Source organism: Trichechus manatus, unplaced genomic scaffold, assembly GCF_000243295.1.
Source record: "Trichechus manatus latirostris isolate Lorelei unplaced genomic scaffold, TriManLat1.0 scaffold00297, whole genome shotgun sequence".
NCBI lineage: Eukaryota > Metazoa > Chordata > Mammalia > Sirenia > Trichechidae > Trichechus > Trichechus manatus.
This window is the reverse complement of record NW_004444233.1, coordinates 1,373,855-1,393,415: the sequence shown is the minus strand read 5'-3', so window position 1 is coordinate 1,393,415 and position 19,561 is coordinate 1,373,855. Positions and strand designations below refer to the sequence as shown.

The 19,561-nt window shown below is 45.2% G+C and overlaps 1 protein-coding gene across 3 annotated transcripts; it reads left to right on the top strand.

The window, feature by feature from the left end:
• Positions 1-1,044: 1,044 nt before the first annotated feature.
• LOC101358030 (glutathione S-transferase Mu 1-like) lies at positions 1,045-5,726 on the top strand. 3 transcript variants are annotated; one of them, XM_004390434.1, is made up of 9 exons: positions 1,045-1,080; positions 1,379-1,460; positions 1,857-1,912; positions 2,223-2,312; positions 2,421-2,513; positions 3,337-3,430; positions 3,517-3,629; position 5,350; positions 5,638-5,726. In XM_004390434.1, exons 1-9 carry the CDS (start codon positions 1,045-1,047, stop codon positions 5,724-5,726), a joined length of 654 nt encoding a protein of 217 aa, XP_004390491.1. The 3 variants fall into 3 exon arrangements, with proteins under 3 accessions (XP_004390491.1, XP_023581096.1, XP_004390492.1); XM_023725328.1 differs by lacking the exon at position 5,350 and having other exon boundaries at positions 3,517-3,631; positions 5,639-5,726; XM_004390435.1 differs by lacking the exons at positions 3,517-3,629; position 5,350 and having other exon boundaries at positions 3,337-3,460.
• The last annotated feature ends 13,835 nt before the right edge of the window (positions 5,727-19,561 follow it).

Below are 19,561 nucleotides of genomic sequence, written 5' to 3'. Positions count from 1 at the left end.
TTCTGCGGGCAGTCCTCCTGGCTCCACACTGGCCCCTCCTCTCTCTGGCCTCCCACAGCAGCAGGCCAGGCGTCTGGCCCCTCTGAGGAAACACTATTTCCTCCTTGCTCACATGCCCTCTATGACCACCACTTTCATGTCACTGTCCTGGTTTGGGGGTGGGTCAATGTGAGGGTCATCTAGCTGGCTGGCAGGACGTTTCTGGGGCTGCACCTCATACGCAGCCTCGTTGTTGGATCTGATTCTTGGATTCAGATTCACATGTTGTGCTGGAATGCTAACTGATGAATTTACAGTTGGTCTTTAGAATTCTTTGCCAGACGACTGACAAAGGGCAGGGTCCTTAACAGTCTGTGAAAAGAAAATACTGAGACCACATTTCCTATTTTCTGTCCCTTATCGAGGCTGGTCAGTCCCGTCCACTGATACTTTGTTCCTGTAGACAAGAACCTATCATGAAGTGTCAGGACTCCGAGGAGCTTTTCCAACTGGCCAAGAGCCCTTGTTCTTTGTATAGGTACTGATTTAAACCCTATACAAGTTTGTAGAGCAGTCATATTTTGGCCTGACTCAGGCAGCCTGGGCCTCACAGAGTCCTGGGGAACACAGTACCAAGGAGCGAAGGCTGCGCAAGGCCGTGAGGAAAGGGAGGCGAGGAACATTGCTTCTCTAGAGTTTCTGGTTTGTCTCCCCAAATGCACCGCAGTCTCTCTCTGGACCTAGCAAAGGTCTGAATGCGGGCAGCGGAAGCCACTAAGGGGTTCAGGTGTCCAAACCTCAGCTACCCGAGTCTTTGGGACTGGTTTCAGAAATGGAATTTGCTCTCTCCCTTCTTCTGGGCACAGTGCCAGGAGCTTTGGGCCTTGTGCTTCTACAGGCCAGGCAGTGGGTATGTCAGGGGCAGGAGGTGGGGGTGGGGAAATGCGCCTAATTAGTGGGGGGCGGGGGCGAGCATCAAGGAATGCAGCAGCCTGGAAGGGTCTTGATAACTTCCAACCTCAGCTCATTTGATGCAGGTCAAGTGAGACAGCGGGAACGGGCACCATGGCCATGACCTTGGGTTACTGGGACATCAGCGGGGTGAGCAAGGGGTCTGCTTCCTCAGGTGGGACAGGGCCTTGGTGGCAAGGAAGTGCTGAGTAGCTCCAGGACCAATTCTAGAAGATTCCTCTTTCAGGCTTTGCTGGAACTGAGCCCCAACCTGCAGCCTGGGTGCCTCCATGCTGGGTATTTTAGGCCCTGATGGGGTGGGGGGGTGTCAGGGGCAAGCTCTGAGGGGTTTTTTCACTTGTTTATGAGGAGAGGGGAGGATGGCTCCTGCTTACTTGAAAGAGATGAAATCCAGCAGGCAGGGTCCCTCCATCTCTGACTCTTCCAGCTGGGTCATGCCATCCGCCTGCTCCTGGAATACATAGACTCAAACTATGAGGAAAAGGAGTACACTGTGGGGGACTGTAATGGCACCCTTGGGTTGGCCCCTCTGCCAACTAATGTTGATTGGTAACAAGCAGCCTGTGCCCTGGCCACCTGTTGCCCACCTCTGCAGGGCCTCCACCAGCTGGATCTGGGGCCTGCCCCTTCCAGGGTTCCCTTTGGCTATGCAGCTCTGGCCAGCCGCACAGGTTACTGGGAGGGAATTGCTGCCTCCACCCCTTATCAATAATTGGAATCAGTTCCCCCTTAGGGCTTGCCTAAACCTTTTGTAAGCCTTACTCCTGGGAGAGTGAGACTTAGTGGTCTGTCAGATTCTGGATCCACCTGTCTCAGGGAGTCTTGCAATGACTCTTGGTATGGTTTCTGGGGAAAGAATGTTGGGCTACAAGGAGTTTGTTTTCATTTCATTGTTTCCACCATAGACTATGACAGAAGCCATTGGTTGAATGAGAAATTCAAGCTGGGCTGGACTTTCCCAGTGTAAATACAGGGTGTGGGAGAAAGTGAAAGGCGACTCTCCCTCCCTCCTTTCCCCAGCCTTGAGGTTTTAGGATCAGGTGCTTTCTACTCCACCTCTCTCATTCCTAGTTCTCTTCACTGCCTTTCCATTGTGTTCCCTATTCCAGATCAAGCATGCACTGTACATATATTTATTTAGTGCCCACCAAGGGGTTACAGGTACCATGGGCCAGGCTCTCAGTGTTCCAGGTCCCCGTCTGCCCTTGCTCAGGGGATGGGGGTGCTAGGGAGCCTGATGGTACAACAGACCTGCCTGGTTGCCATTGCAGCTGCTCTACTTAATCGATGGTGCTCACAAGATCACCCAGAGCAATTCCATCCTGTGCTACATTGCTCTTAAGCACAGCATGTGTGAGTGGGTCTGGGGGCAGGTGCGGGGACCCAGGAGGCTTGGCGGCCATTCCCTGGGTTTGGCTGGGGTGGGATGTTGAGGGTGAGTGTCTGACCTGTGGGCCACGGGTGGGGAGACAGAAATGGAGAAGATCCGCATAGACATTTTAGAGAACCAGGTTATGGACACCTGCATGGATTTAGTTATGCTATGCTACAACCCTGATTTTGTGAGTTCCTGTTGGGATGGGCCTGGGCAGGGTTTGTATTGGGAGTCAGGACTCTTGCATTCCCATTTACAGTGCTCCTGTTTGTCCTTTGAATCCTTAGAGCTAGGGATCCTCCAAGGGGTCCTCTATACTACTGCCAGAGTGACCTTCATAACCCTAAATCTCCTCAAAAGAAATCTCTGAATCAATCCCGTCTAAGTATAAGATAAAGCCTAGAATCCCCAGTGTGGAAATTAAGTTCCTAAACAACGTGTTTAACTCGGTTTCCTCGTGTCTTTCCTTTGATACTGATAGTATTCTCATATATCCCAAAATTCACCCCACAGTGTCACCACAGAGTCTGTTTCTGCAGGAATGCCCTCCTCTCCCTCCTTTTCAGCATCTCAAACTCTCCTCATCTTTTAGGAAACTTCTCAAATGTCCTCTTTGAACTTGTGCCACCCTATGAGCTAGAACTTCTCATTCTTTCCTTGAACTCTTGTAGTTCTTATTCCTTTACATGTGAGTCTTACAGTTGGTCAGAGGCTCACAGCACTCCTGGGTCTGACTGACAGACAGGTGGCTTGGTGGAGATCAGTGGTGATAGATTCAAGTAGTGTTGTTTTCCTCTGGGCCTTGCCATGCCTCTCACAGATGGAGCTGATATGTAGTTGGGGTCTAAGAAATACTGGTTGATTAAATGGAAGCGTGAACACTGGCCCAAGGGCAGTCCAGGGAAGATGGTGGCTCTCCCGTGGACACCTGGGTCATTGCAGCAGTGGCAGAGCTGCATCTCTGACCAGGGAGTAGGTCTGAGAGTGGTGACAGCTGTTTTCTGCCCCAGGAGAAGCTGAAGCCACAGTACTTGGAAGGGCTCCCTGACAAGATGAGGCTCTTCTCACAGTTCCTGGGGAAGCGGCCGTGGTTTGCAGGGGACAAGATAAAGGGGGAAAAAGACGGGTACACAGGTTGTCATTCCTCCCAGATGACGGAGCTTCCCATCCACTCATCCTTGGCTTTCTGCAGATCACCTTTCTGGATTTCCTTGCTTACGATGGCCTTAACCTGAACAGTATCTTTGAGCCTAAGTGCCTGGACATGTTCCCACACTTGAAGGACTTCATGGCCCACTTTGAGGTAAGGTCCCCATCCCCCTTCCTCTTTGATGTTTCTTTTTCCTTCTCCTTTCTCCATGACACTTTCCTAGTTTGTGAGCAAAAAATAACAATAACTAGCATTTATGAAGCATTTCATTTATACCAGTACCTGTGCTAAGCACATTACATACATTCTGCCCAATTTAATCTTCACAACATTACTACAAGGTAGATAGAATTATCACCCCCATGTTATAGATGAGGAAACTGAGGCTGAAGGTGGTAAGGAGTTTGCTCAAGGTCACAGAGCCAGTAGTGGTTGTGTCGGGCTTCTTGTCAGCTTCTATGGGCAGGAGTCGATGGCTCTCCTGTGCTGAAAGGGAAAGCTCACGCCCTTTTCCTGCCTGAGTTTCACAGCCCAAGAAAGTATGGATAAGGCAGAACTTGAGGAGTGTGTATGTAGCTGGCAGTAGTAGGACTGAGACAAGGTTAGATTGGTAGTAAGTTCCAAAGACACAGATGTTATCTATACTTGACCCCTGAAGGCTTTGCACCAATCCAATCCATGTTGTGGGCAAGTTCTGAAGTTCCCAGGTCTGTAGAGGTGCTGTGGTTGAGTATTTATGTGGATGCCCCTGTGAAGGATTTTATCTTGAGGTGTTCTATGGTGGGATAGTATCCTTCCCTCCACTCTTCTGCCCTTTCTGCTTCCCCATTGTCCGAGGTTTTCCATCTCTGAGATGGGTCAGTACATTTATTTTACTCATGTTCACTGATGATCTCCTGGATGAGGCACTGGGTCAGGCACAGTAGGGCCTGCAAAGATGGCTGTGTCCTGAAGCCCACTCTCCAAGCTCGGTGTGGTTTCATAACTACAGCTACAGCAGGTGTGGGGGGCATGTGGTGCCAACTGGCTTGTTTGGGAACACAGCCTGGATGCCACCTCACAGCCAGTCATCCATCACACACAGGCAACTGTTTTGAGAGCAACCCAATGTACTTGATTACAGATCTGAGAATCTGAGGCAGTCGCCCAACAGCATTTTCAAACTAGAGTTCTTGTTCCTTTACCCCTTCCCATCAAGAGATCTGATTTCTTGGCCAGTTCTCGTGAAGTTATGGTTCTGGTCCAAACTGAGTACCTTGGGGATGACATAAGAGCTAAGATGACTGTGAAGTTTCACTGTGGACTGGAGCCTGCAGTCTGCCCGGGCTTGGTCCCATTGGGTTTAGGAAGGTCCGCATGTCTTTGAATCCTTTAAAAATTATCTATCCTGGTATGATAGCCCAGAACACATACCTGAATGTCATATGGCCTGGCCTTCTTAGCTAGAGGTAAGTTTGGTTGGGGCACATGAGATTGAGCCTATTTATCAGGCTGAAAAGCTTGGACTCTCTCCTACATGTGGAATAATTACAGCTTGACTTTCACAGGCCTTGCTAGTACAACTTCCCCGTCAACCTGCACCCAGATTTGCTTAGTCATTCCGTGAGATCCTGACCTCTCTTGCAGGCTGCACAGGCATGTTCTGAGCCCGTTTGCCCTGTTCAGGCCCCATTCTGTGAGCAAACCCTGGGGAGGCGGGATTGGACCCAGGAGCCTCCTTCCGCAAAAGGAGAAAGTTTTTTCCACTGGGAGTGAGATGCCCTCCTGTAGGGGAGGGGATGGGGTGCAGCAGAAGGTGCCTAGGATTGGAGAGAAAGAGACCCAGGCTGAATTCCAGCCCAGTCCTACGACCTACTGGGCGAGCGGGCGGAAGGGTATTTGCGAGGATTTTCTGATCCTATATTATAATCTCTGATGGATATAAAGTACTTAGCGCAGTGAAAGATGGGAGCTGTTATTAAGATAAGGAATGAAATGAAATTGGAAGAGTTAATTTACCCGGCCAGGTCCACAGGAAGACAGTCTAATGCCCCAACACTCACCCCAGATGGAAGGACTGTGGCAAGGTCCTACGAGATGGATGTAAATGTGGTAGAGTGTGTTAGATTTCCCCACGGGGCAGCAGACCCTGGTCTTGGGCCTTCTTTTTCCCATCCTCAAGGCCTGAAGAGGATCTCTGCCTATATAAAGTCCAGCCACTTCCTCTCAAGACCTATCTATACAAAGCAAGCCATGTGGGGCAATAAGTAGGGTCTGTAAATCCAGGAGATGGGAAGAGGAGAGAGCCCTGTGCCTGCTGCCCTGGGCTGGGAGAATACCCACCCTCACCCCCCAGCACCATCCCTCTCCTCCCTTTCCTTCCTTTTCATTCCATTCTCCTCCCCCACGGACTTATTTGTCTTCTTTCTTCGCCCTAACTTCATCCCATCCAGGCCCTTTGAAGCCTCAGCTCCCACTTCCCTTCAGCCAAGTCCTCCTCCTGACCTCTCTTGTCTCTGCACTGAAGTCAACCAGACCACCTTTCCCTCAGTGGTGCCTTTTCTCAGACAAGCTCCCTCACCCCAGCCTGTAGGGCTCAGCCCTGAGCTTTCTGCTCTGCCTTGAGAGACCAGTATGGCTGGTGTATGGGCCCTGCTCCCGTGGTCCCCACTCAATCTTGTCTGATCCCTAGGTGAGGGCTAAGCCACACATGCTGTGTCTTGTCCTTATACCTACCAGGACACAGGACTAACTCTGGTAGTGGTAATGGTGGTAGGAGAAGAGGGTGTCTTCCCTTTGTCCTCTGGTGTCCAAGGCAGGGGCTGGGTGGATGGTGATATGTGTGTCTGGGGATGGTTAGAAGGTTTCTTGCTCATTTATGTCTCCTCCCATGTCCCTCTGTCCCTCACCGTGGAGATCTCTACCAAAGGGAAGCCCCTTCTGAGCCTGACACCCTCATTCATTCATCTTTCATTGAGTCCATGAGGACATGTGTGTGTGGTTCTGAGGGCGCCGGGGCAATGGGGAAGGGATTGAGCATTTCACAGGATGTGGGGTCCTGTGGAACTACCTCCTGTCACCTTCTCCTGGAAGGTCTCACTGATCGAGATGCCCTTCCTTTCTGTTCCCATAATAAATCTTAACAAAACACATCCCACTGTATTGTAACTGTTGTTTTACCTAATTTTCTGCCCAACTAGAACATAAATTCATGGAGCAGAGAATCCACGTCTTCTTTGACTTTTTATGTCTGATGTCTATCACAGTGTCTGACACGCAGTAAATATTCAAAAAAAGTTAGAAATCTGAAAGAGTTATCGCCAGGTAAGGGCCTGGAGAACTCTCCAGTCATAATTGGGATATAAAGATCTGGAGATATCTATCTCTGCCATCAAGAAATATAGTAACGTTCACAAGATTTTAAATCAACATGTCTGGGGGAAAGAGCCACTAGCTCTTTCTAGCTTAAGTGGCTATAGGCTCTAGCTGCTAGATGGAAAGCTTGACCTGAAATGGGCAGTCCCTGTTTGCTGGGCCGAAGTGTACCAGCAGGGTGGTCAGGAAGTGGTGTGGGCATTTCTATTAGGTGGTCCACAAAGGAGCAGGACTCATTGGAGAAACATGTGGATAAGCAGGTTCGGTATAACATGGCTGGACTGTGGAGTGGGACCTTGTTAAGGTACAGCCTTTAGACTTGGCCTATAGCAGAGAGATGATTTGGAGAAGAGTCTTATTGTGGTTTGTTCAGATGGTCACTGCCTGCAATGCACATCTTGCAGTTATTAGATAAAAAGGGAGCAAGAGTAACATTAAAAGCAGTGAAGAAGTCAATGATTGATTAAAAAACATAAAACTGGTAAGATAGAAGTTCAGCAAAGCTAGAAGTTTATGAACCTGGTGAGATACAAATTAGTTAAACAAAAAGTTTATTAAACTTTAAAATCTGCGAACTTAAAGACAGGATAAAAATAAAAGTGAATAAAGTAATAGAAGTTAAGGTTGAAACTATGATAAAATATAAAATAAAATATAAGTCGATTCCAACTCATAGTGATCCTATAGGACAGAGTTGCCTGCCCCATAGGATTTCTAAGGAGCAGCTGGTAGATTCAAACTGCTGACCTTTTGGTTAGCAGCCATCACTCTTAACCACTGTACCGCCAGGGCTCCATATCTAGAGTAGGGTGCAGCAAATGTTTTCTCTAAAAGGTCAGATGGTAAAGGTTTTAGGTTCTGCAGGCCACACGGTCTCTGCCGACTGCACAACCCAGTCCTAGGGTAAAAGCAGCCATAGACAATCCTTAAAGGAATGGATGGGCTGTGTTCCAATAAAACTTTATTTACATAAACAAGTGGCTGTAGTTGGCAGACTCCTGACCTGGAAGCTCAAATTTAAAGAGTATAGCTATATAAAAGCTAAAATATTAGATTTGAAATTAAAAAGCTGATTAATTATCAAAGGAAAAAGAGCAAAATAACTCAATGCTTAAAGAAGATGGAAGATATAAGAAACAAAGACAGTTTCAAATGAAAACAATTTCTAAACATCGTGGTCAAATTTTAATGGAAAAGATGAAAACATACATTTCGAAGTGTGGGGTAGAAGTAGCACATCTATGTGCTTCAAACAGAGGCAACCAAAAAAGATGAGTGTATTGTGGCCAGGATCTAGCAGAGGTCCCAAGACCTGGGGCTCCTTGGGGCTCCTCCACTGTTCACACCCCATCAGTGAGTCTTTCTGGATAGGGAGAGGGGGACTCACTCTCTGTGAGCATGGCTGCCTGCACAGTGTCTTCTGCACTGATCTCTTGTCACTCATCATTAATTACAAGTTCCATGCTGAATATTCCCTGTTATCAATGTATTAGTTAAAGAAAGATTAAGCTGAAAGACCCCAAGAATGTAGCTTATAGTAACAAGTTGATTTTTCTTTCATGTAACAGATCCATGGGGAGCAGTCCAGCCCTGCTCCACGAAGTTATTCAGAGACTCAGGTTTATTCCATCTGTGGCTCTGCCATCCCCTAGGGTGCTTTCTCATTTCCTTGATTGAGTTTCTATCATGAGTGTGGGGAGGAAAAGAGAGAGAAAAGCCCTACAAAGCACGTTTCTATCACACAAGTGAGGTGGAACAGCTCTCCCTGTGATTGTTCATTGTCACACCCCTAGTTAATCAGAGCTGGCTTTTCTCAGTGGACTCCACTTTGTGGTGTGGTCTCATCAGCCCCTCACTAAAGTATAGTCCTGTCCAAAATGTCTAATGGCCAACCTGCATTTCCTCCATTCTGTCAGTTCTCTTCCCGTTTGAAACAATTTTGGAAGGAAGCAGGTAGGGTTTAGGTCACAGTTCAAAAAGAGTGAATACAGCTGGAAACATTTCACCATAGAAGATAAAACACAGACCTATCTAATAAATCGAATTTACCCTCAAACTTGTAAAACAACCTTCTCCTTATCTTGTTTGTTCTAGTCCCAGCCCTCTGAACCCTTGAAAACAGCCCCTTATACTAACCTCAAGTTGGCTCTGCCTCCACCTCTGGTCACAGAGCAGCACCTATTCACTTAAAATTCAAGTATACTCACATCCATTTAAACTTTTCTTCTGGATTTAAGTAGTTTCCTCATAAGTTTGCTTTATTTTCTTAATGTTAGTTTCTGTTACACAAATACTGCATAAATACACGTTGTTGTTGGGTGCTGTTGTATTGATTCTGACTCATAGCAACCCCATGTCACAGAGTAAAACTGCCTCATAGTGTTTTCTAGGGTCACTATGAGTCAGAATCAACTTGACAGTAATGGGTTTGTTCCCTTCACCACCACCACCTCTAGTCATGTTTATGGGAGCAGATTGCCAGGTCTTTCTCCCTCAGAACCACTGGGTGGGTTCAAACCATCAACCTTCGGTTAGCAGCCAGGTGTTTAACTGTTGGGCCACCAGAGCTCCTTGCCCTGATAAAAAAGAAAACACAAATACATACACCTTAATAAAAAAGAAAGAAAAAACAAAACAAAACACATTGCATTGGGCAAATCTGCTGCCAAAGACCTCTTTAAAGTGTTAAAAAGCAAAGATGTTACCTTGAAGACTAAGGTGTGCCTGACCCAAGCCATAGTGTTTTCAGTCGCCTCATATACATGTGACAGCTGGACAATGAATAAGGAAGAACGAAAAAGAATTGATGCCTTTGAATGATGGTGTTGGCGAAGAATATTGAATATACCAAGGACTGCCAGAAGAATGAACAAATCTGTCTTGGAAGAGGTACAGCCAGAATGCTCATTAGAAACAAAGATGGCAAGACTTCGTCACACATACTTCGGACATGTTACCAGGACGGATCAGTCCCTGTAGAAGGACATCATGCTTGGTAAAGTAGAGGGTCAGCGAAAAAGTGGAAGACCCTCACGAGATGGATTGACACAGAGGTTGCAACAATGGGCTCAAGCATAACAATGATCGTGAGGATGGCACAGAACCAGGAAGTGTTTCGTTCTGTTGTACATGGGATCACTATGAGTCAGAAACGACTCAACGGCACCTAACAACAACAACGAAATAAAAAAGAAAACCTGGCCTTATCTGTAAAGTTCCCTTTTACTTCCACCCTGAAGCCCGAACTTTTTCCCATTAGCTTGTTGGAGACCTTGTCATCAGTTTTTCTGTCCTTCAGCCTTTTTTTACGCTTTCACATACACACATATATCTGTAGAAAATAGACTTACTTTTTAGATGCCCTAATCAAAACATGAAAGATATCATACTGTACATACTAATCTGCATCTTAATTTTAAAAACTATGAACACCTTAGTATATGCCTCTTCTGGTATATGGTTGAGATTTTATAGATTGGAACAGTTATGTCATAGGATATGATTTAACTTTTAAAAGATATTGACAAATTGGCCTCCATTGGAGCTATACCAAATTACAAGCTCACCACCAGGAAATGCTTATGACTTTCTCAAGGCTTGCCAACACTTTATCAGTTGATTAATATTTGTTCTTCTGATGGAACTATAGAATCACACTGTTGTAATCTATAGTTCTTTGGATTACAGATAAACATTTTTTTACTTTTTTTGTCATAGGTATTTCTAGTTCTCTAACTTGTTCATAGATTTTGTCTGTTTTTCTTCTGAGTTCTTTTAATAACTGATAAGAGTTCTTTATGTAATCATTGGTTCCTTTGTCTCTGTCACCTGTCTTAATTTTGCTTATTTACTGCTTATCATAGAAAAGTTCTTGATTTTGATACTGTTAAATTTGTAAATCTTTTTCTTTGTGGATTTTTCTTTTGATATCTTATTAGAGGAACTATCCCTACCTTATGATCACAAACATTCTTGTATTTCCATTAACATTTCTATACCTTTGTGTTTAATATTGTGTTTAAATTCCAGATAAATTAGTTTTAGTGGATGGTGTGAGGTGGGGCTCTATTATTTTTAATTGTTAAGCAATTATCCTAGCTCTACTTTTGGCTAGCACACTGTCGGAAATACTGCCTTTGTCATACTAAATTTTCATATATACAAGGGTCTGTTTCTGAACTCCAGTTCAGCAGTACTTTCAATACAGGGAGTTTTATTTGATATCTTCTGGTACTTTCTACAGGGCATCCAGTCCCATTTGACATACCTTCTCTCTGCAACTGTTGAATCTCATCTTTATTTCAAGTACCTACTCTCCAGGCTTGGGCATGAATCTCTCTAGCTGGGGAACAGGGGATATGAATGGCAGAAAGATTGCATTCACATCTTCATAACCTTCCACATGTGCTTACTCTTCTTTGGCCTCTACCCCTAAAAGCAACCCAGCTAGACACCAGTTGTGTAAGTACTATTTATTGTAAAAGAGCAGAGAAGACAGAAGACAAGGCCTCCTAGGGACAGGATGGAACAAAACAAGCAGTGTAACTCTCCTCCTGTTTAGCATATCCTCTTGTTGCCGTGCTGGGCCATCTGTTGTTGACGGGCATCTTTAAGAAGTAGTCAAACTACAAGTACACAGCTATTTTCTCCAAAGCCTCAAGAGAAAGCACACCAAACCACATAAAGACCTGAACCCAGTCCAACAGAACCAGACCAAAACCACAACATTCACATGCTGCCTACCTCCACCTACCCCTATTTCTGGTAGACAGAGCCTTTGGGGTGGAAGGAACCAGGCTTTACCAAGACTCAAAGGCTTAGAGGTGTCCCACCATGGGTCCCTTTAGGCAAAAGCTGGTGTTGGGCAAAAGTCTACCACCGTGGGGTCCTTCAGGGCCCAGGGGAGCTTGTGAGTGTTTTTGTAAGAGAAATGTACAGGGAGCCTCGCCACAAAACGGCACATGAAAGCCTTCAGATTTGGGAACTCATCTGGGCACTTGGGATCAAACACGCGGTTCTGATCTAAGGCATCATAGGTGAGAAAGTCCTCAAGGTAAGCTAGAAGAAGAACAACAAGATGACCAGGTCTGGAAAGTTCATGAACACCTGCAGGGTTAGAGAGATGTGCTCTCCTCTCCCTTCTTCCTACCTTTCTCCTGCGAACGAGGACAATTTCCAGGAACAAGAATTGTCTTTGTTGTCCAGGTAGATGTTCCAAGCACTCAGGAGTCAAATTTTCCTGGGAGGCAGCGAAGAGGAAAAAGAGATAAGGAGAGAAAGAAAGAAAGGAAGAGGAAGAGGAGGGGAAGGAAAAGGAGAAGAAGAGGTAATAGAAGAGCTGTCATCATCTTCATAGCTAATTGGGGGAAGGGGCCAGTTATGGACCATTAGCAGCTCCTTCTCAGGGTGCCTTCCTCTGACTGTCTTCAGGTGGGGGTGGCAGGATGGGACAGAAGGGTTTGAAAAGGGAGAGGGGCTAACACCAGAGTTACACCATTAAACAAACCAAAAATCAAGAGTTCTGTTTCCTAGTCTCACTGACATACTGGGTTGGTAGCAGCAACAGAGTGAAGAGTAGATCACCGTTTTGTCCCTAAGTGTTTCTTTTCCTGATTTCCATTCATTTGATGGTTTAGTCCAGATAGTTGGAATGTTTTGCAAACAACCAAAAACCAAACCCATTGGCACTGAGTCAATTCTCACTCATAGTGGCTGTTGTAGAACTGCCCCATAGGGTTTCCGAAAGGTCTGCAGTTCAAAACCACCGGCCGCTTCTTGGAAACCCTATGGGGCAGTTCTGCTCTGTCCTAAATGGTTGCTATGATTTGGAATCAACTGGATGGCAATGAGTTTGTTTTTGTTTCAGACTTTACGAAGCTGACCCACAGGGCAACTGATAGGTTCAAACTGCTGACCTTTCGGTTAGCAGCCAAGTGCTTTAACCACTTTGCTACCAGGGCTCCTTTTTGGAAACAAAGATGTTTCTAATCTCACAAAAATCCTAGAAATTTGAACAATAAAGTAACAGCACCAAAATTTGTTTAGCTGCTTTGTTGTTACCTCAGGAAACAACTGTGATAAAGTAGATCATTCAATGTGCAAAGACCCAGAATCTCTCAGTAATACTTTAGCTGACTGCTATGTTAAACAAGCTACTTTAACCTATTTAATTGCTTCTGTGATCACACAGAAAGGAGAGGCCTTTGAAGAATTCAGAGGGCTTACTGTTACCTTGGAAACTCTCTGAGGCACTTTTACTCTGTCCTATAGGGTGTCTATGAGTCGGAATTGACTTGATGACAACGGGTTTGGTTTTTTGATATTGTTACCGTGGAGCCCTGGAAGTGTAGTGGTTAATAGCTGGGCTGCTAATCAAATGGTTGGCAGTTTGAATACACCACCCGCTCCTTGGAAACTCTATGGGACAGTTCTATTCTGTCTTACAGGGTTACTATGAGTCCTACTCAACAGCAATGGGTTTTTTTAATTGTTAACTGTCAGAGACAAGCCCTGATTTTAAAAAGTGGAAAATTCTGAAGTGGTAAATATTAGGATGCTCCTTGCATAAGGTAATATTGGGTGCTCTTAGGATGGTTGATGCATAATGCCAAATAATTATAAATGGAATTTTGCAAAAAATTCTTCGTGGTTGTTATGAATTGAATAGTGTCCCAACAAAATGTGTTTCAACTTGGCTAGACCATTATTCCCCATATTGTGTGATTGTCCACCATTTTGTCATCTGATGTGATTATCCTATGTGTTGTAAATCCTATCTCTATGATATTAATGAGGCAGGATTAGTGGCAGTTATGTTAACGAGGCAGGACTCAAGCTACAAGATTAAGTTGTGTCTTAAGTCAATCTCTTTTGAGATATAAAAGAGAGAATCGAGCAGAGAGAGAGGGGGACCTCATACTACCAAGAAAGTAGTGCCAGAAGAAGAGCACATCCTTTGCACCTGGGGTCCCTGCACTGAGAAGCTACTAGACCAGGGGAAGATTGATGACAAGGACCTTCCTCCAGAGCCGACAGAGAGAGAAAGCCTTCTCCTGGAGCTGACGCCCTGAATTTGGACTTCTAGCCTCCTAGACTGTGAGAGAATAAATTTCTCTTTGTTAAAACCATCCACTTGTGGTATTTCTGTTATAGTAGCACTAGATAACTAAGACAGGGCCCAATGGTTAAGCACTTGGCTGCTAACCAAAAGTTTGGTGGTTTGAACCCACTTAGCAACTTCACAGGAGAGAGACCTGGCAATATGCTCCCATGAAGATTTTAGCCTAGAAAACCCTATGAGGCAATTTTACTGTCACATAGGGTCGCTATGAGTCAGAATTGTCTCAACAGCACTCAACAACAACATGTATTCATGTACTATTTGTGTAACAGACACCAATGTTAAGAAAAGAAAGCAGATTTACGGGGAAACTACTTAAATCCAGAAATGTTTAATGAACGTGGGTATATTTAAGTTTTAAGTGACTAGATGTTGCTCTGTGACCAGACGTGGAGACAGAACTAACCTCAGGTTAATAAAAGGGGCATTTTTGAGGGCGCAGAGAGATGAAACTAGAACAAACAAGATAAGAAGAATGTTGTTTTATAAGTTTGAAGGAAAATTCAATTTATTAGATAGGTCAATATTTTATCTTCTATGGTGAAATGTTTACTATTGTATTCACAGATAATCTTTTTGAACTGTGACCTAAACCCTATCTGCTTCCTTCCAAAATTGTTTCAAACGGGAAGCAAAGTGATAAAATGGAGGAAATGTAGGTGGCCACTGGAAGCTTTAGTGAGGGGCTTATGAGACCACACCACAAAGTGGAGTACATTGATAAAAGCCAAATCTGATTAACTAGAGGTGTGACAATGAACAATCACAGGGAGAGCTAGATAGAAAGGTGTTTTGTAGGGCTTTTTCCTCTCTTTTCCTCCCCAAACTTATGACAGAAACTCAACCAAGAAGATGAGAAAACACCCTAGGGGATGGCAGAGCCACAGACGAAACAAACCTGAGCCCTTGAATAACTTCATGGAGCAGTGCTGCCCCACCAATCTGGACTGCTCCCTATGGATCTGTTACATAAAAGAAGAATCAGCTTCTTTCTATAAGTTGCAGTCTTGGGGTCTTTCAGCTTAATCTTTCTTTAACTAATACACTGATAATGGGAAGTACTTAGCATGAAACTTTTAATTAATGATGAATGACAAGAGATTAATGCAGGAGACACCATCAGCAGCCTTGCTCTCAGAAAGTGAGTCTCCCTCTCCCCATCCAGAAAAGGAGAGACACACTGATGGGGTGTGAGCACTGGAGGAGCCCCAAGGAGCCCCAGGTCTCGGGACCTCTTGAGATCGTGGCCACAATACACTCATTTTTTTGGTTGTCTCTGTTTGAAGCACATAGGTATGCTACTTCCACACCAGATTTTGAAATGTATATTTTCATATTTTATGATATGATTTGACCACAATGTTTAGAAAATGTTTTCCTTTGCAAGTGTCTTCATTTAGGAGATCTTCGATCTTTTTTAAGCGTTGTTATTTTGTTCTTTTTCCTTTGATAATTAATCACTTTTAAAATTTCAGATCTAATATTTTAGCTTTAATATAGTTATGCCCTTAAATTTGAGCTTCTAGGTTGGGATTTGGCCAACTACAGCTACTTGTCTATTAAAATGAAGCTTTATTGACTCACAGACCAGCCATTAATTTTTGGATAATCTATGGCTGCTTTCACACTAGGACAGGGTTGAGTGGTTGGCAGAGACCATGTGGCCTGCAAAACCTTACTATCTGTTCCTTTAGAGAAATCATTTGCTGAATCCTACTCTAGATATGTGCCTTTTTATCTGACTGAATATTTTTATTCTAGCTACTTTTATCGTAGTTTCAGCCCTAACTTCTATTACTTTATTCACTTGTATTTTTATGCCTTCTGTCTTTAAGTTCATAAATTTTAAAATTTTAATAAACTTTTAGTTTAACTAATTTATATCTTACAAGGTTCATAAACATCTAGGTTTGCTGAATTTTATCTTACCAGTTTTATCTTTTTTAATCAGTCATTTGACTTCTTCACTAATTTTAATGTTATTCCTCTTGCTCCCGTCTTATTTAATAACTGCAGGACGTGCATTGCAGGCAGTGACCGTCTGGACAAACCCCAGTAAGACTCTTCTCCAAACTGTCTCTCTGCTATGGGCCAAGTCTGAAGGCTGTACCTCAACAAGGCCCCACTCCATAATCTGGCCATGTTCTAAGGAACCTTCTCAGCCACATGTTTCTCCAATGAGTCTTGCTCCTTTGTGGATGACCTGATAGAAATGTCCACACCACCTCCTGACCACCCAGATCTGCTACACACTGGCCCTGCAAACAGGGCCTGCCCACCTCAGGTCAAGCTTTCCAACCAGCAGCTACAGCATATAACCATTTAAGCTAGAAAGAGCTAGTAGCTCCTTCTCCCAGACGTGTTGATTTAAAATCTTGTGAACTTTGTTGTATTTCTTGATGGCAGAGATAGCTATCTCCAAACATTTGTATTCCAATTATGACTGTAGCATTCTCCAGGCCCTCACCTAGAGAAAACTCTTTCAAGTTTCCAACTTTTATTGAATATTTACTGTGTGCCAGGCACTATGATAGACTTCAGATATAAAAAGTCAAATAAGACATGGATTCTCTCCTCCATCAATTTATGTTCTAGTTGAATAGTAAAACAACAGTTACAATACCGTGGGATATGTTTTGTTGAGATTTATTTTGGGAACAGAAAGGAGGGGCATCTGGATCAATGAAAGCTCCCAGGAGAGGGTGACAGGAGGTAGTCCTCCAGGACCCCACACCCTATGGACTGCTCAGTCCCTTCCCCATTGCCCTGGTACCCTCAGAACCACAGACACAGGTCCTCATGGACTCAATGAAAGATGAATGAATGAGGGCTTCAGGCTCAGAAGAGGCCTCCCTTTGGTAGAGATCCCCACGGTGAGGGACAGAGGGACATGGAGAGGGGACAGAAATAAGCAAGAAACTTTATAACCCTCTCCATACACACACATCACCATCCACCCTGCTCCTGTCTTGGATGCCAGAGGACAAAGGTAAGATACCCACTCCCTTAACCACCACCACCACTACCAGAGTTAGTCCAGTGTCCTGGTAGCCAGGAGGACAAGACACAGCAGGTATGGCTCAGCCCTTACCTGGGCATCAGACAGGGCTGAGGAAGGGACCATATGGGAGCAGGGCCCACACAACAGCCATGCTGGTGTCTCAGAGCAGAACACGTAGCTCAGAGCTGAGCCCTACAGGGCAAGGTTCCAGGCAGCTCCTCTGAGCAATGGTGCCACTGATGGGAAAGGTAGTCTGGTTGGCTTCATTGCGGGACAAGAGAGGTAAGGAGCGGGGACTTGGCTGAAGGGAAGTAGGAGCTGAGGCTTTAAAGGGCCTGCATGGGGTGGGACTGGGGTTGAGAAAAGGGGCAAATAAATTCTTGGAAAGGGGAATGGAGTGAAAAAGAGGGAAAAGGAAGGGAAGGCTGTTGCTGGGGGGTAAGGGAGGCCAATGTTCTCCATTCCCCAGGGCAGCAGGCACAGGGCTGGCTTCTCCTCCCATCTCCTGGATTGACAGGCCCTACCTATTTCCCCCAGGGCTGATTTTGTATAGATAGGACTTGGGAGGAAGTTGCTAGGCTTCGAGTAGGCCAAGATCATCTTCAGGCCCTGAGGGTGGGAAAAAGAAAGCCTGAGATCAGGGTCTGCTGCCCCACTGGGGGCTCTAAAACACTCACAACTCTACTATATGCACATCCAGCTCGTGGGACCCTGCAAAAGTCCTTCCATCTGGGGTGAGTATTGGGGCATAAGACTGTTTTCCTGTGGACCTGGCGCAGTAAGTTAACTCTTCCAATTTCCTTTCGTCCCTTATCTTAATAAGAGTTCCCATCTGTGGAGACCCTACACTGTGCTAGGTGGTTTATATCCACCAGAAATTATAATATAGGATTAGAAAATCACCCCAGCTACCCGGCAAGATAGGTTCTACTATCGCCATTTATCAGAAGGGAAACTGAGGTACACAGAGGTCACACACCTTCCTCCCGTTCACCCAGCAGGTCTTGGGACAGGGCTGGATTTAGCCTGGCTCAGTCTCTCCCAGTCCTGGGCTCCTTCTGCTGTACCCCGTCCCTTCCCCCAGAGGAGGACATCTCACTTCCAGTGGAACTAACATTTTCCCTTTGCAAAGGGAGGCTCCTGGGTCCCAGCCAGCCTTCCAAGGGTTTGCACACAGAATGGGGCCTGAGCAGGACAAAGGGGCTCAGAACATGCCTGTGCAGCCTGCAAAAGAGGCCTGGATCTCACGGAATGGCTCAGCAAATCTGGGTGCAGGTTGACAGGAGTAGTTGGACTAGCAATGCCGGGCAGGGCCAGGCCCTAATTATTCCACTTGCAGGAGAGAGTCCAGGCTTCTAGGCATGGTGCCTGAGACAAATTTCACTGTGACCTAACCTACCTCATGTCCGTCCACTGCGAAGTGGGCCAGGCTGAATAACACCCAGATGTGTTTTATGAGCTATCATACCAGGAGAGATTGTACCCAGATCATGTGTAAATGATTCAAAGACATCTGGGCCTGCCTGTACCCAAGGTGCCAGGCCCCAGGGAGGCCACAGGCTGCAGCCCACAGCTGTCCTCCACGCCTTCCCTCCACAGTTATTCCAGCGCTTGTGTCAGCTCTGGTTCCAGTCCAGGCTGAGTGCCAGGAGATGACGTAAGTTCTGAAAGAGCAGATCTCTTATGTGAAGGGGGAAAGGAAAAAGGACTTTGGCTAAAAACTGTCCAATGAAACCCTGAAATTCTGAAATATGTAATCAAATAGACTTGGTTGCTCTCATCCAGGTGACCAAGAGTGACAGATGACTGGCTATGAGATAGGGTCCAGGCTGTATTCCCCTAGCACACAGTTGGCACCACGCATCCCACACAAATGATATGGCTGTAGGTCCCCAACTACAATGAGCTCCTAAGGCAGGGCTCCAAGGCTGGGCCATCTCTGCAGGCTCCACAGGAGACCATCAATGAACATGAGTTAAAATAAATGCACCAACTCTTCCCAAAGATGGAAAACATTGGGCAATGGGAAGGAAGAAAGGGTGGGAGAGAGTGACGGAAGGACACTGACTCTTCCCAGAGAATACTTCAAGATAAAATCCTTCACAGGGGTACCCATATAAATACTCAAATCCCATCACCACTAAAGACCTGGAAATCTCAGAACTTCCCCTGTCATGGATTGGATTGGTGCAAAGCTTTAAGGAGGTCGGGTATAAGTATTGTCTATTTCTTTGGAACTTAATATAAATCCTACCTTGTCTCAGTCCTATTAATGCCAGCTACACATACATTCTAACTCATTCATACTTTCTTGGACTGTGAAACCCAGGCAGAAAAAAGGCCTGAGCTTTCCTTCTTGGCACAGGAAAAGGAGAGCCCATTGAAGCGACAGGAAGCCTAGCACTGCCTGACCTGGCTCTGTGACCTTTAGCAAATTCCTTACCCCCTTCAGCCTCAGTTTCCTCATCTGTAAACTGAGAGTGATAATTCTATATACCTTGTAGGAATGTTGTAAAGATTAAATTTGATACAATATACGTAAAATGCTTGGTAGAGTTCCTGGCATAAAGCTCAATAAATGATAACCAAACTTAAAAAAAAAAAAAAAAA